General features: G+C 30.8%; 1 protein-coding gene across 2 annotated transcripts in view; it reads left to right on the top strand.

The window, feature by feature from the left end:
- LOC106880780 (CUGBP Elav-like family member 1-A) overlaps positions 1-20,000 on the top strand; it is a 231,347-nt gene that overhangs the window by 9,551 nt on the left and 201,796 nt on the right. For both annotated transcript variants that reach the window (XM_014930890.2, XM_014930889.2), the window contains exons 2-3: positions 9,567-9,655; positions 18,140-18,191. In XM_014930890.2, the coding sequence (XP_014786376.1) occupies positions 18,175-18,191 (17 nt within the window). In that variant the 5' untranslated portion in view covers positions 9,567-9,655; positions 18,140-18,174. The remainder of the gene's footprint in view (positions 1-9,566; positions 9,656-18,139; positions 18,192-20,000) is intronic.

Raw genomic sequence — 20,000 nt, 5'->3', positions numbered from 1 at the left:
CTGTGACCATCCTATATTTTATTCAGCCAGTAATATCTACATTGTCTTTGATTTCTTTTGTATGACTGTAGAGTAGAGTTGGTTGCTCTTTCTGCTGTCTGAGGAAATCTAAACTTCCTGATCCAAGTCATTTAACCCTTTTGTTGTCATATTTTGTAAAATGACTTTGCCATTGGAACATAAATCAGCATGAAATTTTGATGGAAGATTTTAATTTAGATGACTTAAAAATTGGAAGTTTGTATCAGAAGTAGGGATTGTCTGAGATGCATTGGTATTAAAAGGGTTAAAACTGTAGACATGGATGGATTTTTTGAAAAGACCAGAAATGGAGAGCTAAAAAATTTCAATAAAAAATTGTTTTCTTCATTGTTTTCTCACAGTACTATTATTTTAACTGAACTCATATATTTAAGCTATTCTCTTGCCTCAATAAACAACTTTAGGGTAGCTTTTTAATTTTGGGAACTTTGCAAGATTGCTTTGTATTCTGATTGTAATAAGATATTATATCAACCCTGTAAGGTGGTTGGTGTTAGGAAGGGCATCTAGATATAGAAACCTTGCCAAAGCAGACAATGAAGCCTGGTGCAGTCTTCTGCCAAGCATGGAAAATAGATATTAAATGATGATGATAACGACTATTTTTGAAAAAATGTTGCTAAGTAATTGCTAAAGCTTAATTAAATTTTTATAAATAACTGGTCACTTCCAAATGTTTTCTGCTATGAGAAAAGATTCTAATTCAAATGTTTTGGAAGATGTCATGTAATGCTCTGATTGTGTCCAGGCATTTCAACCAACCGTCATTTCAGACATCTTTAAGCTAATATAGTACTTCTGATGCTGACAGTATTATTTCCTCGTTATCATTCTTAAAATACACCATTTATAATTTATAGAAATGATAGAATATCATTTACTGAAATGGTGTATTTATTTTCCTCAGTAAAGTTCAAAATATTCATGACAAGATTTGATATTATATATTAAATTTCCTCATGAATATGCTTCATCACCATGATTATTTTTATGTCTGGTTTTCCATATGAGCAAAGGTTGTGAGAAATTTTGAAGCAGTATTTTACGACTGGATGCTTTTCATCTCATGTTTCTTACTACATCCAGAATACAATATACCTATTTTAATCTTTTTGTTACCATATTTCTTTTACTGTTATTATTAATTTTGGAAACAAGGGAGAATTTAGTAAAATAATTTTGTTATTAAGCGGGTATTTGGAACATATATTAAAATGAAATTTTAGCTTGGTATCAAAAGGGTTAAAAGCCCACACAGTATATGGATAGTTACAAAATGTCTGATTCACACTTAACCCATCTCATTTGTATTACGTTTGGTTCACAGTTTGCATGATGGAATTTAATTTGTTTTCATTTATAAAAAAGAAAAAAAAACATTGCTTTTGATGTCATTGTGAAAACCTTTATTGATTTTTTTTATTGTTTTGTTAAGTTATTTCTCTATTTCAAGACCTACTACATCTTCAAATAGCAAGGAAGCCTCTCAACCAGATTCCTCTCAAACTACACCCAGCTAACTGTCTTATGTTCATGGCTGGAACACCTTTGATAGTAGCTCTGCTGGATCAATATTGACCTACACGTAAAACAACCAGAACAACAACCTGTTGTAGTTGTTCCATGTATTTGGTCTTGTCTTCCTGCCATTGATAGTTGTCAGAAAGGTTTTCACTTTTGAAAACTACTCCAAGAACACAAGTATTTGTAACAAAAATATGGGTTTCCTCATTTAATTTGATTTTCCATCAACATTTTATTTGCTCTTTCACTAAGTTTTTAGGAAGTTATTTTTATAAATTTCTATAAAAATATTGAGTTTCCTACTATGGTAGTCAGTGGTTTTTGAATCGACAGGGAATTTTACCATGTTGGTTTGCAACTAATTTACATAAGATGTTTCTGATTAAAAGCTTACATTTGATATACTTTTGATAAGTCTAAAATGGATGGCATTACCATCCTATACATTTTTCCATTATGGTTTTATTAACTTGTTCATTGATACTACTTTCAGTGCTAATTGCTTAAATGCATTGCAGTACTGAAGTAATGGTGTGTGCCACAAAAATTCTTAACTCCATTTTTGTATCTTAGCTGTAAAAAAAAACCAAATATTCAGAAGAAAAAAAATCTCAATGCTTCCCCCAAAGGGCAGATATTTTAAAACTATTATTAACTCGCTTAAAAGCTGCCCGATAGGGTGACTTTTAAGCTAGCTCCTGTGAGGGCTCTTCACTGGGCCATGGGCTCAACAATGACACTTCATGCATTGAGTACATATTAAATTTTATTAAACTTGAACAATATTTTTCAAGCAATTAACAATTTTCATCAAAACAATGTAATTTATCAACTTGGAAATTATTGCAAAGCTGTATGATAAACAACAGTGCCACTACATCTGCCATACACACACAATTCGGACTTCTGATGCCACCACCGTTAATACCTTTGACTTCGCTGCCTTTCCTTCCACCACCATTACCACTGTCTTTCACATCACTTACTCTTGCCATCATCCCTGACTGCCTCGGTTACCTCCACCATCATTGCCACCTCTGCCTCTATCACAACTACAGCTCATACTATTACTATTACCATCATTCAGTATGTTGGTTCAGTGTTCATCCCCCTTTTCTCTCACATACCCACTCTTTCTCTCTTATTACTCCCACTTCCACCATGAACACTATTACTTTTAATCAAAACATCAACTATCCCTAAATTTTTTTGTCTTTCTTTCGCTCTCTCTCTGTCTTCGTCACCACCCTCACCGTCTATGCCTGCTATTACTCTCACCCCCGTATGAGCAATAGTAGAAGTGTCAATGAAAAGTGAGAGAGAGGGGGGAGTCTAAGTGTGACACACTGCACAGAAATTAGTTTTTGCATTTATATTAGAGTAATCCCTCAAAGTTAATTTTCTATATTTAGTTATGTGCCTTTCATCATAATGTGGTAGGGCAAATAAAATCAGAACCAGTAATATTGTATGGTTACTTCAATAGACTATTACTGCATTTATCAGCATCAAAAATTCTGACACAACCCAACACAAGCTTTAGAATTTTTTTTTTCTCTAATAAAATGAATACAAAATCTTGTACTGAGCCATTGTATGGTTTACTTGCATTTTTCTTCCCATTTCATCTTTATGCTGTACTCCGTAGAAAGAAAACATTTGATCTTTTCACCAAAAATCTGGTTTTGGGTTTCATTAAACAAGAAGTTCCTTTGAGATTCTAGCTATCATTTAACTTGCTACCATTATATAGGCTAATTAGCTATTCAACTCTTGCTGATAAATTCTTTTGTGCTTTTTGTTTTTGTTTTTGCTGATCTATTGATTATAATCTTGCATCAGTATGATTTCTGTTAGCATCTTGCCAGCATCATAGAAACAGGAGAAAATGCGATTAACTCACAATTCCACTTGTGTTTTAAATCTAACATTAATATCAATAAATTGCTAACTGATTAACTGATTTCTCTGTTTGTAGTGTCTTTCTCTTCGATTTTATTTATTAATGAATATTGTTCTAAATGGATTAGATTACTTTAAAGTTTAATTTTATAGAATACTTTGAATTAAGAATGTAGTGTTAAGTCAGTTAAGATTAAAGTGAATAGTTTATCAAATTAATACTAATATGAAATTGTTTGTGAAAGTATTATGTCTTTGGTCATCAATTCAGAAATATGGTGCCTATCAGTGGTTGGTATATTCTTTGTTTATATTTCTTAGCACATTTAAAGCAACAGAAAAATGTCTAAATTTAGGTTTGTATTGTTCTAACGTTATGGATGAGATTCCATTAAGGCATAGATTTTTTTCTTTCATTCTGGAATTTTTTTTTTTTTTTTTTGTTTAAATGTTGCATTATACTTGGAATGGAGCTTAAGGATGTTCCTACTTTCAAAAGTATCGACTGTCTTTATACTGCTTTCTAGATTAAACAAGAAATAAGTTTATAACAATAGTGTCTAAATGTGAAGCCCCAGTGAAAGAATTAGAACAAAATTGTTTTTATGATTATAATTGAAGGTATGGGACTTGCGTCTGAACACTTTCAAATTATTGATGAGAAAATATAATGACTCAGTTGAAATATATGTAAATCTATCAGCACTGTTGAATGATAAAAATTGCAGTTGAGTGTTGTTCCTTTAGAGATAAAATTTCAGAAAAACTGATTGATAATGAATCGGGGTTAAAAACTCTATTTAACATGAAGAAAAGTTTTATTGATTACCTTAATGTAAAAGAAAAATTTATGGAAAATTTAATTTGGTTGCTATCTTAAGTCTGAAAGCAAGGGAAAAAAATGCAATTGCTTGCATTATTTATTGATTTTAGTTTTAAATCAAGAACATGCAGCTTTAAGTCTATATAACTGCTGTATCTGATACACAGTTGACTTTAACATTTTTTTCCACATCATTCAACTGTGATAGCTTAATATTTCTGAAGATGTTTCTTAACATACCTATTTTATTTTGTTGCTTTTATTACCTTCCAATATTTTCTTTTTGTTTAAATACTCTCTGATGCTGTTAGAGATTTTTTTTTTTACTATAGATTATTTCATGAAAATGTTCCTAGAAAACTCGTATAATTCAGAAATCTAAACTGAAACGAGAAAAACCTTTCCATTATTTTTTGGTCATTTTCTATGGCAGTGCTTCCCATTTAACTGAGAGTTTCTTGTTCAACCAGTGGCTGAAGTACCTCTATTATCATTATAAAAACTGAAATAAATTCATGAGTATGTAATACTGCTGTCACCTCAATACTAAATTTTATCTGATTAAGCTTTTCATTCCGCTCTAAAGTTAAATGTTTTATGAATGTCTTTAATTTTATTATTTCCATTGTTTGTGAAAGTAATAAAATATATTTCTGAGTTTGTTTTATTAAAAAAAAATATTTTTGAAACCAATCTAAGATAATCTGGTTACCATTATAAGTTTGGGTTGAAATCGAACCTGTGTCTATTTTGCATGCTGTAATTACATAGTTTATTATTTTGAAAATCTCAACTGCATCTCTGATATTGTTTGGTGCAAGCTGAAAATTAAATTATACTCTATAGATATAAAATATAACACTTTTCCACTCTGATTACATAGATAATTCATTCTCTTCTCACTAACAAAAAGAAGTAGCCAGGAGACTGTTCGTATCTACATAGCCTCATTTACTAGCCATCTTTTTAAAAACTTCTTCACTATTTTCTAATAATAAAGTTAGTTAGACTGCAGAAATCAAAAGTACTTGTACTTGAATTAAATGACTGATTGTTAAAGTTCTGAAGGCAATAATAAGCGAAGTGAAATTAGTTCTGTATTCTTGTTGTACCTTTTCATTTTCTTTTAGACTCTTTTGCTGTTTAGTAATTGGTTTTTGGAACCATTCATAAGTATCTTAATATTATTGTGGTCTTTTGAATGTAGCCTCTCGTTAAACAATGGTCTGTTATCTGTTTCTTTAGCTATGCTCTGAACATTCTGCCTGCCTCTCGACTTATTTCAATTATAAGTTGCAGTGAAACAATATTCACTGGCTTCAACATTTTGCTTTTCCACCAATTGTTCATTCAGTCAGAGAAGAAAATACGTATACTACATTGATGTATGTAGTTGTGCTAGACAATGTTAATAGATAACAATCAACAGAGCCAGCTTTATTTTAATGGTACAATATGTGTATTCTTCAAAACATTTTAACATTCATCTTAGAAACTGATAATTATTTATTATTTTGATGCATTTTTGACTGAAAGGTTATTATGTATATCAGCATTTAAAGACTGCTTTTGTGTTCTTTCTTAAACTTTGTGAAGTGGTATTTCTTTTGGATTTTCATTGATGGTCTGTTTCTGATGGATTCAACTGATGTTATAGTTAGATGTGTCTCAACTCAAATGAATTCTTTGCTACACTTTTTTTAAGACTTGTATGTGTTGAAAAGGATAGGGATGATACATAAGACTAATCAGTCAACAGGTGAGACTTGGTCTTCTGGAACATCACTATCTGTTCTAAGATATAAGGAAAGTAATGAATAAATGGTATTTTCATCTAATTAAATATTCATATTCTTAATATATATATAATCTGGCAACTTCTCTCTGGGGAAGTTAATGGATTAAAAAATATGTAAATAGGTTTAAGTCAAGCTATATTTCACACCTAGTGAACTACTTCCCTTTTATTGATTTTTACTTCGAGGCTGAGGTAGTTGTTATTTCTATCATTGATCACATATTGATTTTTGTTGATCCTGACAAGATCTGAATTTTGAAAGTCTACTTTACTGCTAACCCCTTGTGTGTATATATGCATATGTAACGACTGTATAAATAATAATTTAATTTCACACAAATATTTTTGCTGTGTTAGTGTTTTATACATTTTATTAGTGCATATTTTTTTTTTATCACTCTTCAGAATTATACATTACTGATTCTGATAAATATATTTGTAGGTTATTTGAAATATGACACATAATTTTGAATACTAATTAATATATTGTAGGTTATTTCAAAATCTATAGCCTTTAAATTAACTCATTAATTTAGAGTACTCCATTCTATACAAAATTCTTCTCTCATCTTCCATTTTAATCTTCTGGAATATTTTTCTGGGTTGTTTTCAAATGAATTACAAAGAATGAAGAAAGAAAACAACCCTGTGGCATATTAATCATCGCAGATAAATGATGCTGAGTTGCTGGTGTTACCTTTAGCTGCAAGCATTTTCCCCCACCACACACACAAGTTACCTGATTTAATTAATTCTTGAGTTGCCTGTACTTTCTGCTAAATCTTTAGTGATAGCCTGTTGGCAGGTCTCACCAGGTTCAAACAGATTCAAAACTTAGAGCAAGGGGCTTGATTCTTGGTATGGTATAGTATCTTGTGTTGGTAAGGAAGGAGCTTGGTGAATTCCTGTCTATGGGTTAATGGTATACAGATTTTATCTCGGTATTTGTTTACTGTGCTGGATCATGTTAATATTAAAATTAATAACAAGATATTTTGAAAGATTCTTTGAATATATTTGTACATGTTGTGAGGGAATGATAGACTCCAAATCTTGTCAAGATTGACTTGATATTTAACTGTAATCTGTTTATATGATTAATAGTGCAATTTGCTGATTATTAAGTGTATTCCTTCTATTACATTATAAAAGCTGCTTGCATTGTCTCAAGAAATCATAGTTGAGTAAAGACCATTATATGAAATGGGAATATTCTAGGGAAATTTCTTTATAACAAATTAAATGGTTTGAGGCCTTATGTAGAATCTTTGTGTTAATGTTAACATGACTTAGTTAAGATGTGAGTAATATTTCTTAGTTACCATTTTTCTTTTGTAGATTTTATTGAAGAGACAGAAATTGTCTCTTTTTCATTCATTTATATTTTTAGATATTTTCCCCATTTCATAAGATGTGTCTATTTTACTGAGGAATTTTGTTGTAAATGAAAAATTATGTTTTGGCTGAAACAACATCCGTTGACCCTTTGCTGAAAGCATCTTGGCATAACTTGTTTTTCTTGATGGCTTATTATTAAATTCCAATTTTAATTAAAATTTAAGCTTCAGTAAATGTTAGCTGTTACTGGAATCATTTCTGAAGATATGGCAGCTTAGAGCCATATCTGTCAGCATAATATAGTGTTAAACCTGTCAAAATTAACACCAAAATCGATTCTATTCTATCAATATTGCTAAAATTGCATATTTTGAGTGCTTTTAACCTCTTAGGTAATTCTGCTTTCATCAAGACTCATTTTATGTGTATTTTCTCCTGCCTGGCCAGTTCTTCTATAACTGGATTTAAAATAACTGTTCTGATACTTTTTGTTGGTGAATGAAATTATTCAGATAGCTTCCTGTGGAATCATCTTGTGTTAAGCCAAAATTATTCAAGGATGAGAAATTGATATTGTGACAAGAGGCTTTTAAGGAAAATCCTATCTGGTGTATGTTTGTTTTTCAGTAGCTATTGATAGAAAGTGTGTATGTATATATATATATATATATATATATATGAAAACTCGACAGTTCAGTAGAAACTATTAGTAAACCTTGTTTGTGTTAGGGTGCCTAATAAATATTTAGAAATGATTTTGTTTATTCTAGTTACCTTTATTGCAGATAAATTGTAATCTTAATCATTGACAGTTAAAATCTACAGTGTTGTTCAAACTAATTATAGTGCTAAATTATCCAAAGCTTTACTGCTTGTTTTCAAGATTTAAATTTGCTCTAATTTTAGTCCAATATTGTTAATTATAATCTTAGTAATTTTGTAAAACAACTGTGTTTTCAGAATAATGAAATAAAAAGACTTCTGGCCAAGGTTATAATTTTTTGGATATTATTAACCTCATTGTTGGAGATGATTTTTTTTTTTTTTTGTTAGACTATGTTCCTTAAATCCTTTTAAACATTGGTTGAAAAATGAATCTTAGCACTTTTTATGTTTAGTTTTCATATTGGCTGTTTTGGAATTCAGTTTATTAAATTTATTTTAATGATATAGTTTTAATAAAAGTTGTGCCTGTATTTACTCAACACTGTCTTTTACATGAATTGTGTGTACGTGTATGAGAATGCTATAAAAACATTGTTTTGTATAATTAAACCATGCCTTGGTACTCAGTGTCCTGTCATTTATTGGGTGGGATTGGAAGACTACTGAAGACTTCATATCTTGAGATGCAAAAATTTTATTTCCTTTTCTAACATTATTGTACAACGCTGCTAAAATTTAAATTTTCAAATTATTTATTTCCTAACTGTTTTTACTCAACAACAAATTTGTGCACAACAATATAACTACAAAATAGTGAACATTGCAGGACTTGTAGATCTCTAATTTTAAACAAGTAGAATCTCTTTTTGAAAATATTGGAGACTTATTATTTATAGCAGCTACATTAGTGATTGTAATTTTTGTTAATGAGCTTTGTCTAAATAATTGACTAAGTATTTAAAATATTGCAGATTTATGCTATAAAAATGTCATAACCTCCATTTCTAAGGAGGGATTTGCATAGATTTACAGATTTACTTGTGCATATTTTATTAATATTTACTTATTTGTATATGAGTAATTCAGCAGTAATTTGGGCAAAATAGGCTAGGTATCAAAATTTGTTGTTAGGAAAGTGTTTTAATTTGGTGTTGTCATTTGGTTAATTAAGAGTATCCTTAAAATAATGGTAGTTGAAAAAGATTATCTAATTTGTTTCACAAGAAAGTGTATTTAGATTGGAATGAGATTTTAGGGATAATATTTGTCTGTGATCTCCAGTGGGGGTCTTGCAAACCTCTAATTACTGCTCATTAATTGTATTTTCCCATCTAGATAAAAAAAATTTCAATTTTGTAATATAATTGGATATCTAATTAAAGGAATTGATCCTTTGTTTTGGATGAAATAATTTTTTTTTGTGCAATGTTTCTTTCTTGTTGATGTCATGGAATTTTCCTTTTTTTATGACAGGGTGCTCTACAGATTCAAGGAAGCCTAACAAGAAACATCTTTATACGAAGATATTGGGGAAAGCAGTGAAAAACCATCCAGCTTTAAAGGTAACTTTTCACAATTTTACATTATTTATATTTGTTTTTCACAAGAAATGGTAAAAATATTTCATTTTTGTTCTCTGTTTTGATGACTTGTGGCGGGGTAGTATTTTTCCCAAATTTACTGACAATATATGGGACTTCCATTGGTAGTGTGCTTTCAAAAATTAAGAAATGAACCCCCATCCTTTTTGATGGGTGTGGGGGTTTTAGTAAACAAACCGTATTACAATTTGAATAGCTGCAGTGCTCTGAATTCAGTTTCAATCTAGTTTCTCTGCTATTGGTTATCTTAAGGTGGTACAGAAGATACTAGTGATTCATAAGTTTTGTTGCATTATTGTTTTGTTTTGTATCATTTTTACAGTATTAGGGGGAATTTAAATTGGTTCTTGTAAAGGACATCCAACAGTCTTGAATTATAAAGTGACAATGTTGGGAGGGTTATATCTGATTTGAGGATATCATTGGTTTTGTTTTAGTTACTTTAAAATAATAGTTGTGGTCAACATTAATTATATTGTAGGTGTGAATCCAAAGAATTTGTTGAAAGAACAGCATGGAATAATAATAAAGATTGCTAAAATGAGTAGTGTCTCCTGAATCTTATTGGAGTTGTTTGTATTCTGTTGTTTAGTGTTTTTTGAATTGGAAAATAGGTTTAGATTCTGCTATGCTTTTAGCTTATATAAATTTGTAAAAAGTGCCCTATAAATTTCTTTTGATAATAGTATCTCTATTGATTCTCTTCTGATATTTGGAAAATATTTTGAAACAGTTGTTCTGAGACTTTCTTCTAAAATAGTCATTGTAGATTTTTAATGGGATTATTTAACTTTTTATATAAAGATGTGACCTGTTTAAGGTTATTCTGTGCACAGAATAACATTGAACTTGTTAGATAAATCTAAATTCCAGAGTATTTTTTTTTTTTTTACTGTTTAGAATGAGAAGGGCAGCATCTGTGACCATATCCCTTTAGGGTTTCCAACAATGGTGGGAACAAATGGGGAAGTTAACCTTGGATTGGAAACTTGCAACAGAATAAACTTCACCAAAGCACCTAAAGAACTATGGTGTTAAACTGGATGATGGATGAAGTCTGTCACTTAAGAATTTAGAATCTAAAATTCCGAAACATATCACTAGGCATCTAATCCAATACTCTAACAATTCTGCTAATCCATCATCCCTTTCTAGTACTTTATCACCTCTGAGAGGACAAAAGACTGTTAATCTTGGTGGGATTTCAGTTAAATGTGTAGTGGGCTGGAGCATGTACTACAGGGTATTTTGTCTTATGCTTTAATGAAGGATTCTGCCTGTTCCTTGCTTTGTTACTACTGTATTGAGTAGTATATTAACTAGAAAAGAGAGTATTTTTGAATTGTGAATGTTATAGGAAATTGGCTCATGATATTTCACTTCAGTTTTATTTTCTACTGTATTTATTTCTGTATCTGACTTGGAAAAACAGTATTGTATTGTATACTTTGGATAATAAGTTGGGTATCTGTTGAGAGGCAAAGATATTAATAAGTTGTATTGGCTAAGTATTAAAAAATAACTATTCCACTTGGTTGCTGCATTTTAGGCCAGTAAACAAGGTATAATAACTAATGAAATTTTCATTTCGTAATTCGTTTTTGCTGCAGTGATCAGTTCCAAAATATAATAGTTTGATTAGCTGGAAAATTCTTTTACAAAAAATGTCTCTAAATATTTAATTAGGTGATAATTGTTAGGAGTCGCTGAAATTGCAAAATGCTTCAAGTTTTTGAAGTACCTCAGTTGTTTTTATCCAATTCTCTATTTGCCATTGTTATTTCACCAATCTATAGTATACATTTCTTAACATATTTCCCACCAGTTTATCTCAACATCTTGAATGTTCTGTTTTCATTTAGAATTGAACTTTGTAAACTTATGCCTTAGTCACCAAAACAAACTATTATCCCACTGTAGGGGATTGTATGTTTTACTAATAATTATGGATTATCTGGATTATGAATGAACTGGGTAATTATTTTATAAGCTCCCAGTTGGCTAGGAAATTGTGTTTTCCATGTGCTCTGTTAGAATAATTTAGTTTGCTAACAGTGTTTTTTATAGGTAGACTGCTGCATTCAGGCTGGTTAGCCTGATTAAGCTCTCGATGATAGAATCTGTTTAGTATGAGATTTATATTATCTGGAAATATGTTATTAAATGATTTGGCAGTATTTTAGCTCTTTGAATATCTTCTGTTGGTTAAGACTTGTTTCATATAGCTGTAAACATATGAATGAAACAGTGTTCTAGTCATCTACCTGTTACAGTGAGGAAATGCTAGGCAATTGTTACTGTAGATTATTTGCTGGTGTTTGTTTTGCCTCAAATGAGCCATGACCACTTTGTTTTTTTTTTTATAAGGGCAACAGTGTTCAGTATTCTTTTATATGTTACTGCATGACAGTTCCTTTGTTGTTTTCCTGCTATACATGTGTTGAATGTCAATGGGTTTCAGTGGGAGTTTCAGGTAAATTCATTTTACTTGAAGATGTAAGCATTGAGGGTAGTGCTTGAATACCAAATGGAGGGGAACTGATCCATTACTAATGACCAACGGCAGCTAATGAGATAGAGGAAAATGAAATTGGTGTAGCTATATACAAAAGAAAATATTACATACCTTCTGTAGATCTATGGTATGTTATGGTTGAAATCACGTTAGTCACCCTGCTAAGACATATTGATCAGTTAACAGATAACATTGGATGTCCCATTAACAAGAAATGTCATAAGCCGTGGAATGTATATATGGGTTAGGGGTCCTGGTCATGCAGAGCTAAGCAAGCTTGACATGATGATGATGATGATGATAGCTTCTAGGATAACTGCATTAAAACGATATTAGAAATAGTCATCATTATATGTAGAAATATGGTATTTAAAGATAGGTGTGTCTAATCAAAATGTATAAATGGAAACTATGAAGGAGAGACATGCTCGACTTGTGTAGGAGAGCTGTGATTCCATGGCAACCCATACAAACATCAAAAAGCTTATGTATAATGATGATGTGGTTTTGCTGGTAGCCATGCTTGGGCACTGCCTTGAAAGGTTTAGATGATCACATAGATCCCAGTACATATTTCAGTTTAGCCTTTTATTATAATCTGTTAGTTGAACTGCTGTGTTATAGGACTGCCAGTGCCAATTTTTAGACCTGTGCAAGCATAAACTCAGACACATCTACCTACCTAACTCCCCTCCCTTCATACATGTGTGATGATCTTATGTACAGTTACAATCTATGAAAATTCCTCTCTGATATAATAGAAGACTAGCAGGACCTGTGAATATTTCACAGAATTAATGGTAAACTTATTGGGTTGTTTCTGAAAACTTTATCCAAAAAACCTGAATGCATAGCCTATGTTGTGCCTGTATCCGAAGACATCCTTCCCTCTCAACTAATCACATGGTTGTGTTACGGACAGCCTAGGTTATGGAGGAACAATCAGAATTATTATAAACATACTTGCTTAAAGTGATGCCCAGTGGGATTGAACCTGGAACCATATGGTTGTGAAAGGTTGGCAACAAGAAAGCATTTAGCTGTAAAACAGCTTCAGGAAACCTGTATAATTCATGTCAATACAGAACAGTAAATGTAAAAAAAAAAAAAAAAAATTACATTAAATCAAAGTAGTCTGTTGGTTAGATATCAATGATGGGACTTCATATTGAGTTGTATTTGTTGCTTATCCAGTCACTGGACGTACATGTGATAAGAGTAAATTATCCTGCCACCATCAGCATCCTTCATTTTCCTCTGTATTCATTGTATTATTTTCTCCACATATATATATATATATATATATATATTCACACATGTAAACATAATTATAATAAATTTGTTATTAATACACTCATATCTTGGTCTTTTCTTTTTAAATTGGTCCTTTTCTTTTCTCTCAGTCAGCAATTCTAAGTTCTGTCTCTAGATTTTGCTATTGCTGTATTGATTGATAAAAACGCTTGTTAATATAGTTGCACAATTCTTTATATCAGTTATAATTATATAACTGAAAACTTGTGAAATAATACATAATTAACTATTTAACACATGAATTGCCAAGCACTGCAGACTGTAGATTTCTATCGAATAACAAGATCAGGCTAGTATTAATACGTTGTTGTTGTGTGAGTTAACAGCTAACAGAAGGTTGTGAAGTTAGTTTTTCAATGTCTGTTAAACTGTTATTGAATCTTGAATGTTTACATCATTGAAACTGTGTTGAGTAGATGTACACAGCAAACACAAAATCAACATTTAATAGCTCATCTTTTAATTTACATTTACTATATTTACCTGTACAAAGGTATTTTAGTATTCAGGTTATTCTGCCAAATACTTTTTCATTCAAATTGTTTTTAATTAATCATGCATTATTTTGTATCTTCGAAATATTGATGTGATGGTCTATTTTATTGAAGGGTAGGTGTGATAAGGCTAAATCTGTGGTTTAAATGCTAAAAGGTTAAAAGTTATTTCTTGATGGTTGCTAATGGCTATATTGTAATTACCTTTTTTTTTCCTAAATCAAAACCACTCCTATCCAGTTTTTTGCAGATTATTTCCTAATAATCCTTTATTAATTTTTAAAGTAAATATTTAGTTTTCATAATGTCACTTGGAAATACTTTCAAGTGACAGCTGATTATTGGAAATCTTTATTATAAATCTCATCATTATTTTGAAATTCTTACAATGAACTGTTTCTAGTTACGAATTGTTATTGTCCAACCCAGCAACTATCTTCAGCCTCATTCACTTGTCATGTAAACATTGCTTTTCCTTAATATGTTGATAGTAATGAATCGAAATTCTGACAAGGGTGTTGTTATTGCTTGTGTGAAAAACTGTTAATTGACTAGACTTACCTTGGAAATATGTTTCAAGGAATTAGTTGGTGAAGAGGGTTTCATATCTTCCCATTAAGTACAGGCATCTCTTGCTTTACAGCTTCTTCAGGTTACACTATTTCATACTTAAAGAAGTTACGAAGTATTATCACTGATTTTGGGATAAGGTCTGTAATTTTTATCTTAAAAAAACTCGGATAAATTTCAAGAATTTAAAAACTGCACTTTCTTCCTGGCCAAAAAGCTTGTTCCTTGGTGTTTTAGCTAAGATAAAACTAGTTAAGAATTTTGAAAACTATAATCATGATACACACACATATATATAATTGTGTCACCATAAATACTAATGGAGTGCAAAATGAAATTTGTCACTGTGGATGTTGATATGTATTTTCTTGGGACACAGTGAGTGTCTGCAGCTATCTGTCTAACCATCCACACACACACACACACACATACATATATGTAAATCAACCTACTCCATAATTTCTGATCAACACTAACACAATAACAGCCATTACCAACTTAACAATGACCAACAATAATACAATATGAAAAACTCTACCTAAAATAAAGAACGAAACAATCACATGACAAAACTTGGTATCCTAGTGTATGAAATATCTTTGCTCTTGGGTCAATGAAAATTGACTTAACAAGAACAATATGACCACCATCGCCAACACGAAAACTGATACTAATACCACCACAACTGACCCACTAACCTTTGAATGACCAATCAGTAACAATAATAGTAATATCAGTATGGTAGCAATGTCTGAAACTACATATATTGTATGTCAACACAAATGTGTGTGTATGTGAATGAGTAGTGTAGTTTTTATGGCTTAAGTCAGAGAAGCAACTGGAAAAGTGCCCACAAACCTGGTAACCTTTTCAGCTTTCTGTAATCGTACAATACTTCTCACCTCACTCCTTCATCCTTTTATCTTTTCTCCATTCTTAGATCCGTAGGAATAAGACTATTTTTTACTCTCACAAAATAGGTTTTTGTATTCCTTGGTGCTATTTTTTTTACTACATATTTGTTGTGGATAATTGTTGATTGTCCTCACTGTTGGATTTACCTACAATTCAAGACATCTGGAAAGAAATCAAATGGAATGGAAAGTTGTTGCAAGAATAGAAACTGTATAAAGATTACTATGAATATTGCACTTGATATTTTTAAAATGATTGATTTTAATAGACAAAAAACCAACCACATTCTCAAAACATTAAGGCTTGCAACATCTACTGTTGGAATAATGCGACTGCAGGAAGAAAATTTTAGTCAAGTCCTTAATGCTTTTGTTACCATATTTTAGTTGAAATACCCTGCTTTTTCATTCAGTTAATTTTGGAAAGAATTTAGTAAAATAACTTAGTCATTATTAAGCTGGTAAATGGTAAAGACCCCCTTTGGTTATTAATGGCCATGAGATTGCACCTAGAAAGTTTCCCTCCAAGGCACAAATCCAGGCAAGGTTGTTTTATAAAAGACCAGCAGTTGCCCATGAACACCAACCTCCCCTCTGCATGCTACCAATGTTATCCACAGTAAAGGCAAAGTTTGCTACAAATTATTTTGAGTAGCTGAGAAAAATGATCGCTGGCTGTGTCTACTCACCAGAGCAAGTAAATAGTCAAGATGAAATTGCACTTTTCTACAAGCTTGATAAGGAAAAACTGGATTTAAAGCTTAGGAAAATTATGTGACACTTGCTTTTGGAGGAAATATTGCTGGTGATATGAAATTAAAACCCCTGCTTGTGTATCATTTTCAATATTTTAGACAATGCATCAAGCATCCCCTTAAGCTTAAATGAGCTTTCTGATAATATGGCAGTGTAATATACCCCCAAGAATTCAACTTATTTGCTCTAGCCAATGGATAAAGATGTGATAGCTAGTTTCATGGGGCATATCTGAGAAGGGCTTTTAAACAACTTATGAAATCTATTCATAACAGGAGTTTACCATGAGCTCATTTCCTTCAATGAACTGTACAGAGATGGTACACCATAAACATCAAACAATTTTAAATAAGTCTTTCATCACGCAGATAGATTTGATAATGATAAGATAGAAGATAGTGTCTCTCATCTTCCCAGTGTTCTACCACCACTCCTCCCATAGTAAACATATTTTATGGTGAGAACTTACCCTATTACGATATTAAGATTCTTATTCCTTAATGTATTTCTCTTCAAATGTTTTCATGAATACATGTTGCACTGTGTATGTTTAATTATTTCCATGCATACAAGTGGTTGTGTTGCACTTCTTTTTGTTTCTGAAACTATCCACCGGAATGCATTCTCTTTTTATAACAATAGTTAAATCAATGGGAAAATTTTATGTTCTGGCAGGTTTTGCAGGAATGCATTATTCTTGCAACACAGGGGATTCCTCTACATAGGAAAACAGATCTATGGAGAGAAACCAGACATGTGTGGATTGAGTCAGAACAAACTTAATGTAATGTGTTCGCTATAAATAAAAATATTACTCTGGTTTCTCATTCATTTTTGTTTCTTTTTGTTTAAATGCAGCCTGAGTCAAGCTGTCTTACCCATGCTAGCATGGAAAATGGACACTAAATGATTATAATAATAATAATGATGATGATGATTCCTTTTTTTTTTTATTTTGCAGCAATCTTGATTGTTTCTCTACTGGCAGATAAAAAATAGTCAATAAATTGATAGCATTTAAAATGTTATAATGTGTTTGCTAGAAAATCATTAATACTATACTTTTCTATGTTGGTATGGAATAACTATATTGTAAACTGTAAATATTACTTTGTTTCTAGAATTAAGGAAAATTTATTGTAAAATTTTCAGTGATTCATCTATAGAAACCAAGTTAAACAGTTGGGTTAACATTTAGAGTGACACTTTCACTGATCCATCTGCAGAAAACAAGTAATTTATACAGCTGGGTTAACATTTAATTTGACATATTCACTGATCTACATATAGACACAAAGTAATTCATATGCTGTTGGATAAACATTTCAGGTTTTATGTGTTCTTAGTCCTGAAATATTCTGCCAATGTTGGCATCTTTAATTAGTAGAAATGTACTTGGAATTCAGTTTCAAATTTGTTTGATTATGAAAATTTAAAAAATATTAGCTAAAAGAAGTATTTTATCAAGAAGTCCTACATTCTATGGTTAAAAAATCTATTTACTTTGTATAAGATTGCTTTCTTCTGCCAAGGTGGACATTTAAACGAAATTTCTGAACAGTTGTATTTGTAACTGCATATTCTGCTTATTGTTGGCTACTTAACATTAAAACAATATTGCTACTTAATTTTCAGGCAGATATTCTGCAATCCTCTCAGGAGCAGCAAAATGTTATCAGTAGTTGGGTTTGAATTTAAAACTCTCGCAACAGATAAACAAAAAAATGAAAAATAACATCAGTATCCAACATTAAAATCAGAATGTTTAATACAAAGTTGTCAATCAGATAAAGATAGAAACTAAAAAAATATTTATGACATTCTAGAGTATTTATTTTTGTTTTAACTATTTAAATCCCTGTTTATTGGTTTTGTTTTGTAGACAAACAACAAAGATAAAAGAAAGTAGTAATCAGTATGTTGGAAGAAGAAAGGTAAGCGAATAGTCTTTTTTCTGAGATATTTCCTTTACTTTAAGTGTAATAATGACTATTTTTAGACTCTCTGTGTGTGTGTGTGTGTGTGTGTGTGTGTGTGTGTGTGTGTGTGTGTGTGTGTGTGTGTGTGTGTGTGTGTGTGTAACAAGAATCAGACTTAGTGTTTTCCTGCTGTTGCAGACATTAAACAAATTAGCGATTAAAGTAGATGACATAGTTTAGATTGCTTGTGAATAGTAGAGAAGACCACTATTTCATGCTCCCTTTATTCCCCTACCTCTCATTTTATTTCTCTCTCCTCTTATTCATGCCTTCTTCATATGCTCTATCACTGTCGGTTTAATCTATTCACACTGTGTCTTTTGTTGTCAATGTGCAGCTTTTAATGCAATGTTAGTGTTGTTTATAACATACTCAATTTTTCTTAAAAGATTTTATTATATCATGTTTCTAACTCGCCTGATTGTCTCATCACATGTTGGTGATACAGAGAGACAACAACCAAAATTAATATAGCAGATAATTTTCTTTCACGATTTTTAAGTAATGGTATTTCAAAATATTGTGACTGTGATAATTTGAAAGTTGCAAACAAAACATGCAACAATAACTTTATTAGAAATGTCATTTTTTCCCCCTTAATCAATGACAACATTAGGAATATTCTCTGCAATTTTGATGGCCTAAAGAGCTGAACATTGTTCTATATTTTGAAAATAGAGTTCTTATTAAGTAAATTTTACATAGTTTGAAAATTCATTTTAAATTTTGTGATGTTTTTAAAATAGAGCTAATATATTCAACATTGATCTTAATGGGAAATTTTCCTATATAACTTTCATTGAATTAATCTTGCAGCAAATTCATCTGGAAATACTTCCACTCCAGAAACAAATTTATGGTCTTAATGATTTTAGATGAATAGCTGAAGCAATAAAAATGTTAAGATTGGCAAATAACAGCTAGTTTTGGAGGAATATTGATAGTAGTAATAGTAATAATATAAACTGATGGTGACAGGCCATTAGCCTATTAAGAGTATTTTAATACACAGCAATAGTTTATATGATTCACCTTAATTCACTAGTCAGAAATATTTCACTTGGTGATGAAGGAGAAGCATGAGTTTCTTAACTGCTCATCATTATTTTTGTAAATGTGACTACTAATAAATTTATATGTGTGTATGTATGTATGTATGTGTAAGGAAAGGGAGAGAGGCATTTTTAGCGATACCTTTGATCTTTTTTTTTTTTTGTTTTTGTTAGGAAATTGCTCTTTTTGCTGGTAATTTTTCCCTTTGGTATGTTTGATATGGTTCTGTTTCAGGAAGCAAGTGATTCTGATTGCTCTAAGTTGCACTTTATTGTGTTAAGATATTTTTTATTTCTTAAAAATTTTTTTTTTTTTTCGATTGAGATGTGGGGTGTAGTATTGTTTGAATTTCACATTTGAGTGATTATCATTGTGGAAGAGCAACCATACATAAAATACTGTAGCTATCAGTTATGCTATTATCTAAATCTTAGAACTTTTGCTAGCATGGTATGTTTTAAAATAGATTTCTGTACAAAAAAATGTATTGTCTACGTATACCATAATAAATTAATTAAATTTTGTTTGTTAAAATAAGGAAAATACAATTTCATCCACAAGATTTTGTCTTCACAGATTGTTAGATCAAGAACTTGCAAACCTTTAAATCTTTAGAACTATGATTTTTGTTATATAAATGTGTTTATCTTCTGGTTTAGATTTTTTTCTTTTAATATTCATGAAAATTTTGTACGTTGTATAAGATTATAT

The sequence above is a fragment of the Octopus bimaculoides genome, chromosome 2 (genome assembly GCF_001194135.2).
Source record: "Octopus bimaculoides isolate UCB-OBI-ISO-001 chromosome 2, ASM119413v2, whole genome shotgun sequence".
Taxonomy (NCBI): Eukaryota; Metazoa; Mollusca; class Cephalopoda; order Octopoda; family Octopodidae; genus Octopus; species Octopus bimaculoides.
The sequence above is the reverse complement of the archived record's forward strand: the minus strand, read 5'-3'. Positions and strand labels throughout refer to the sequence as shown.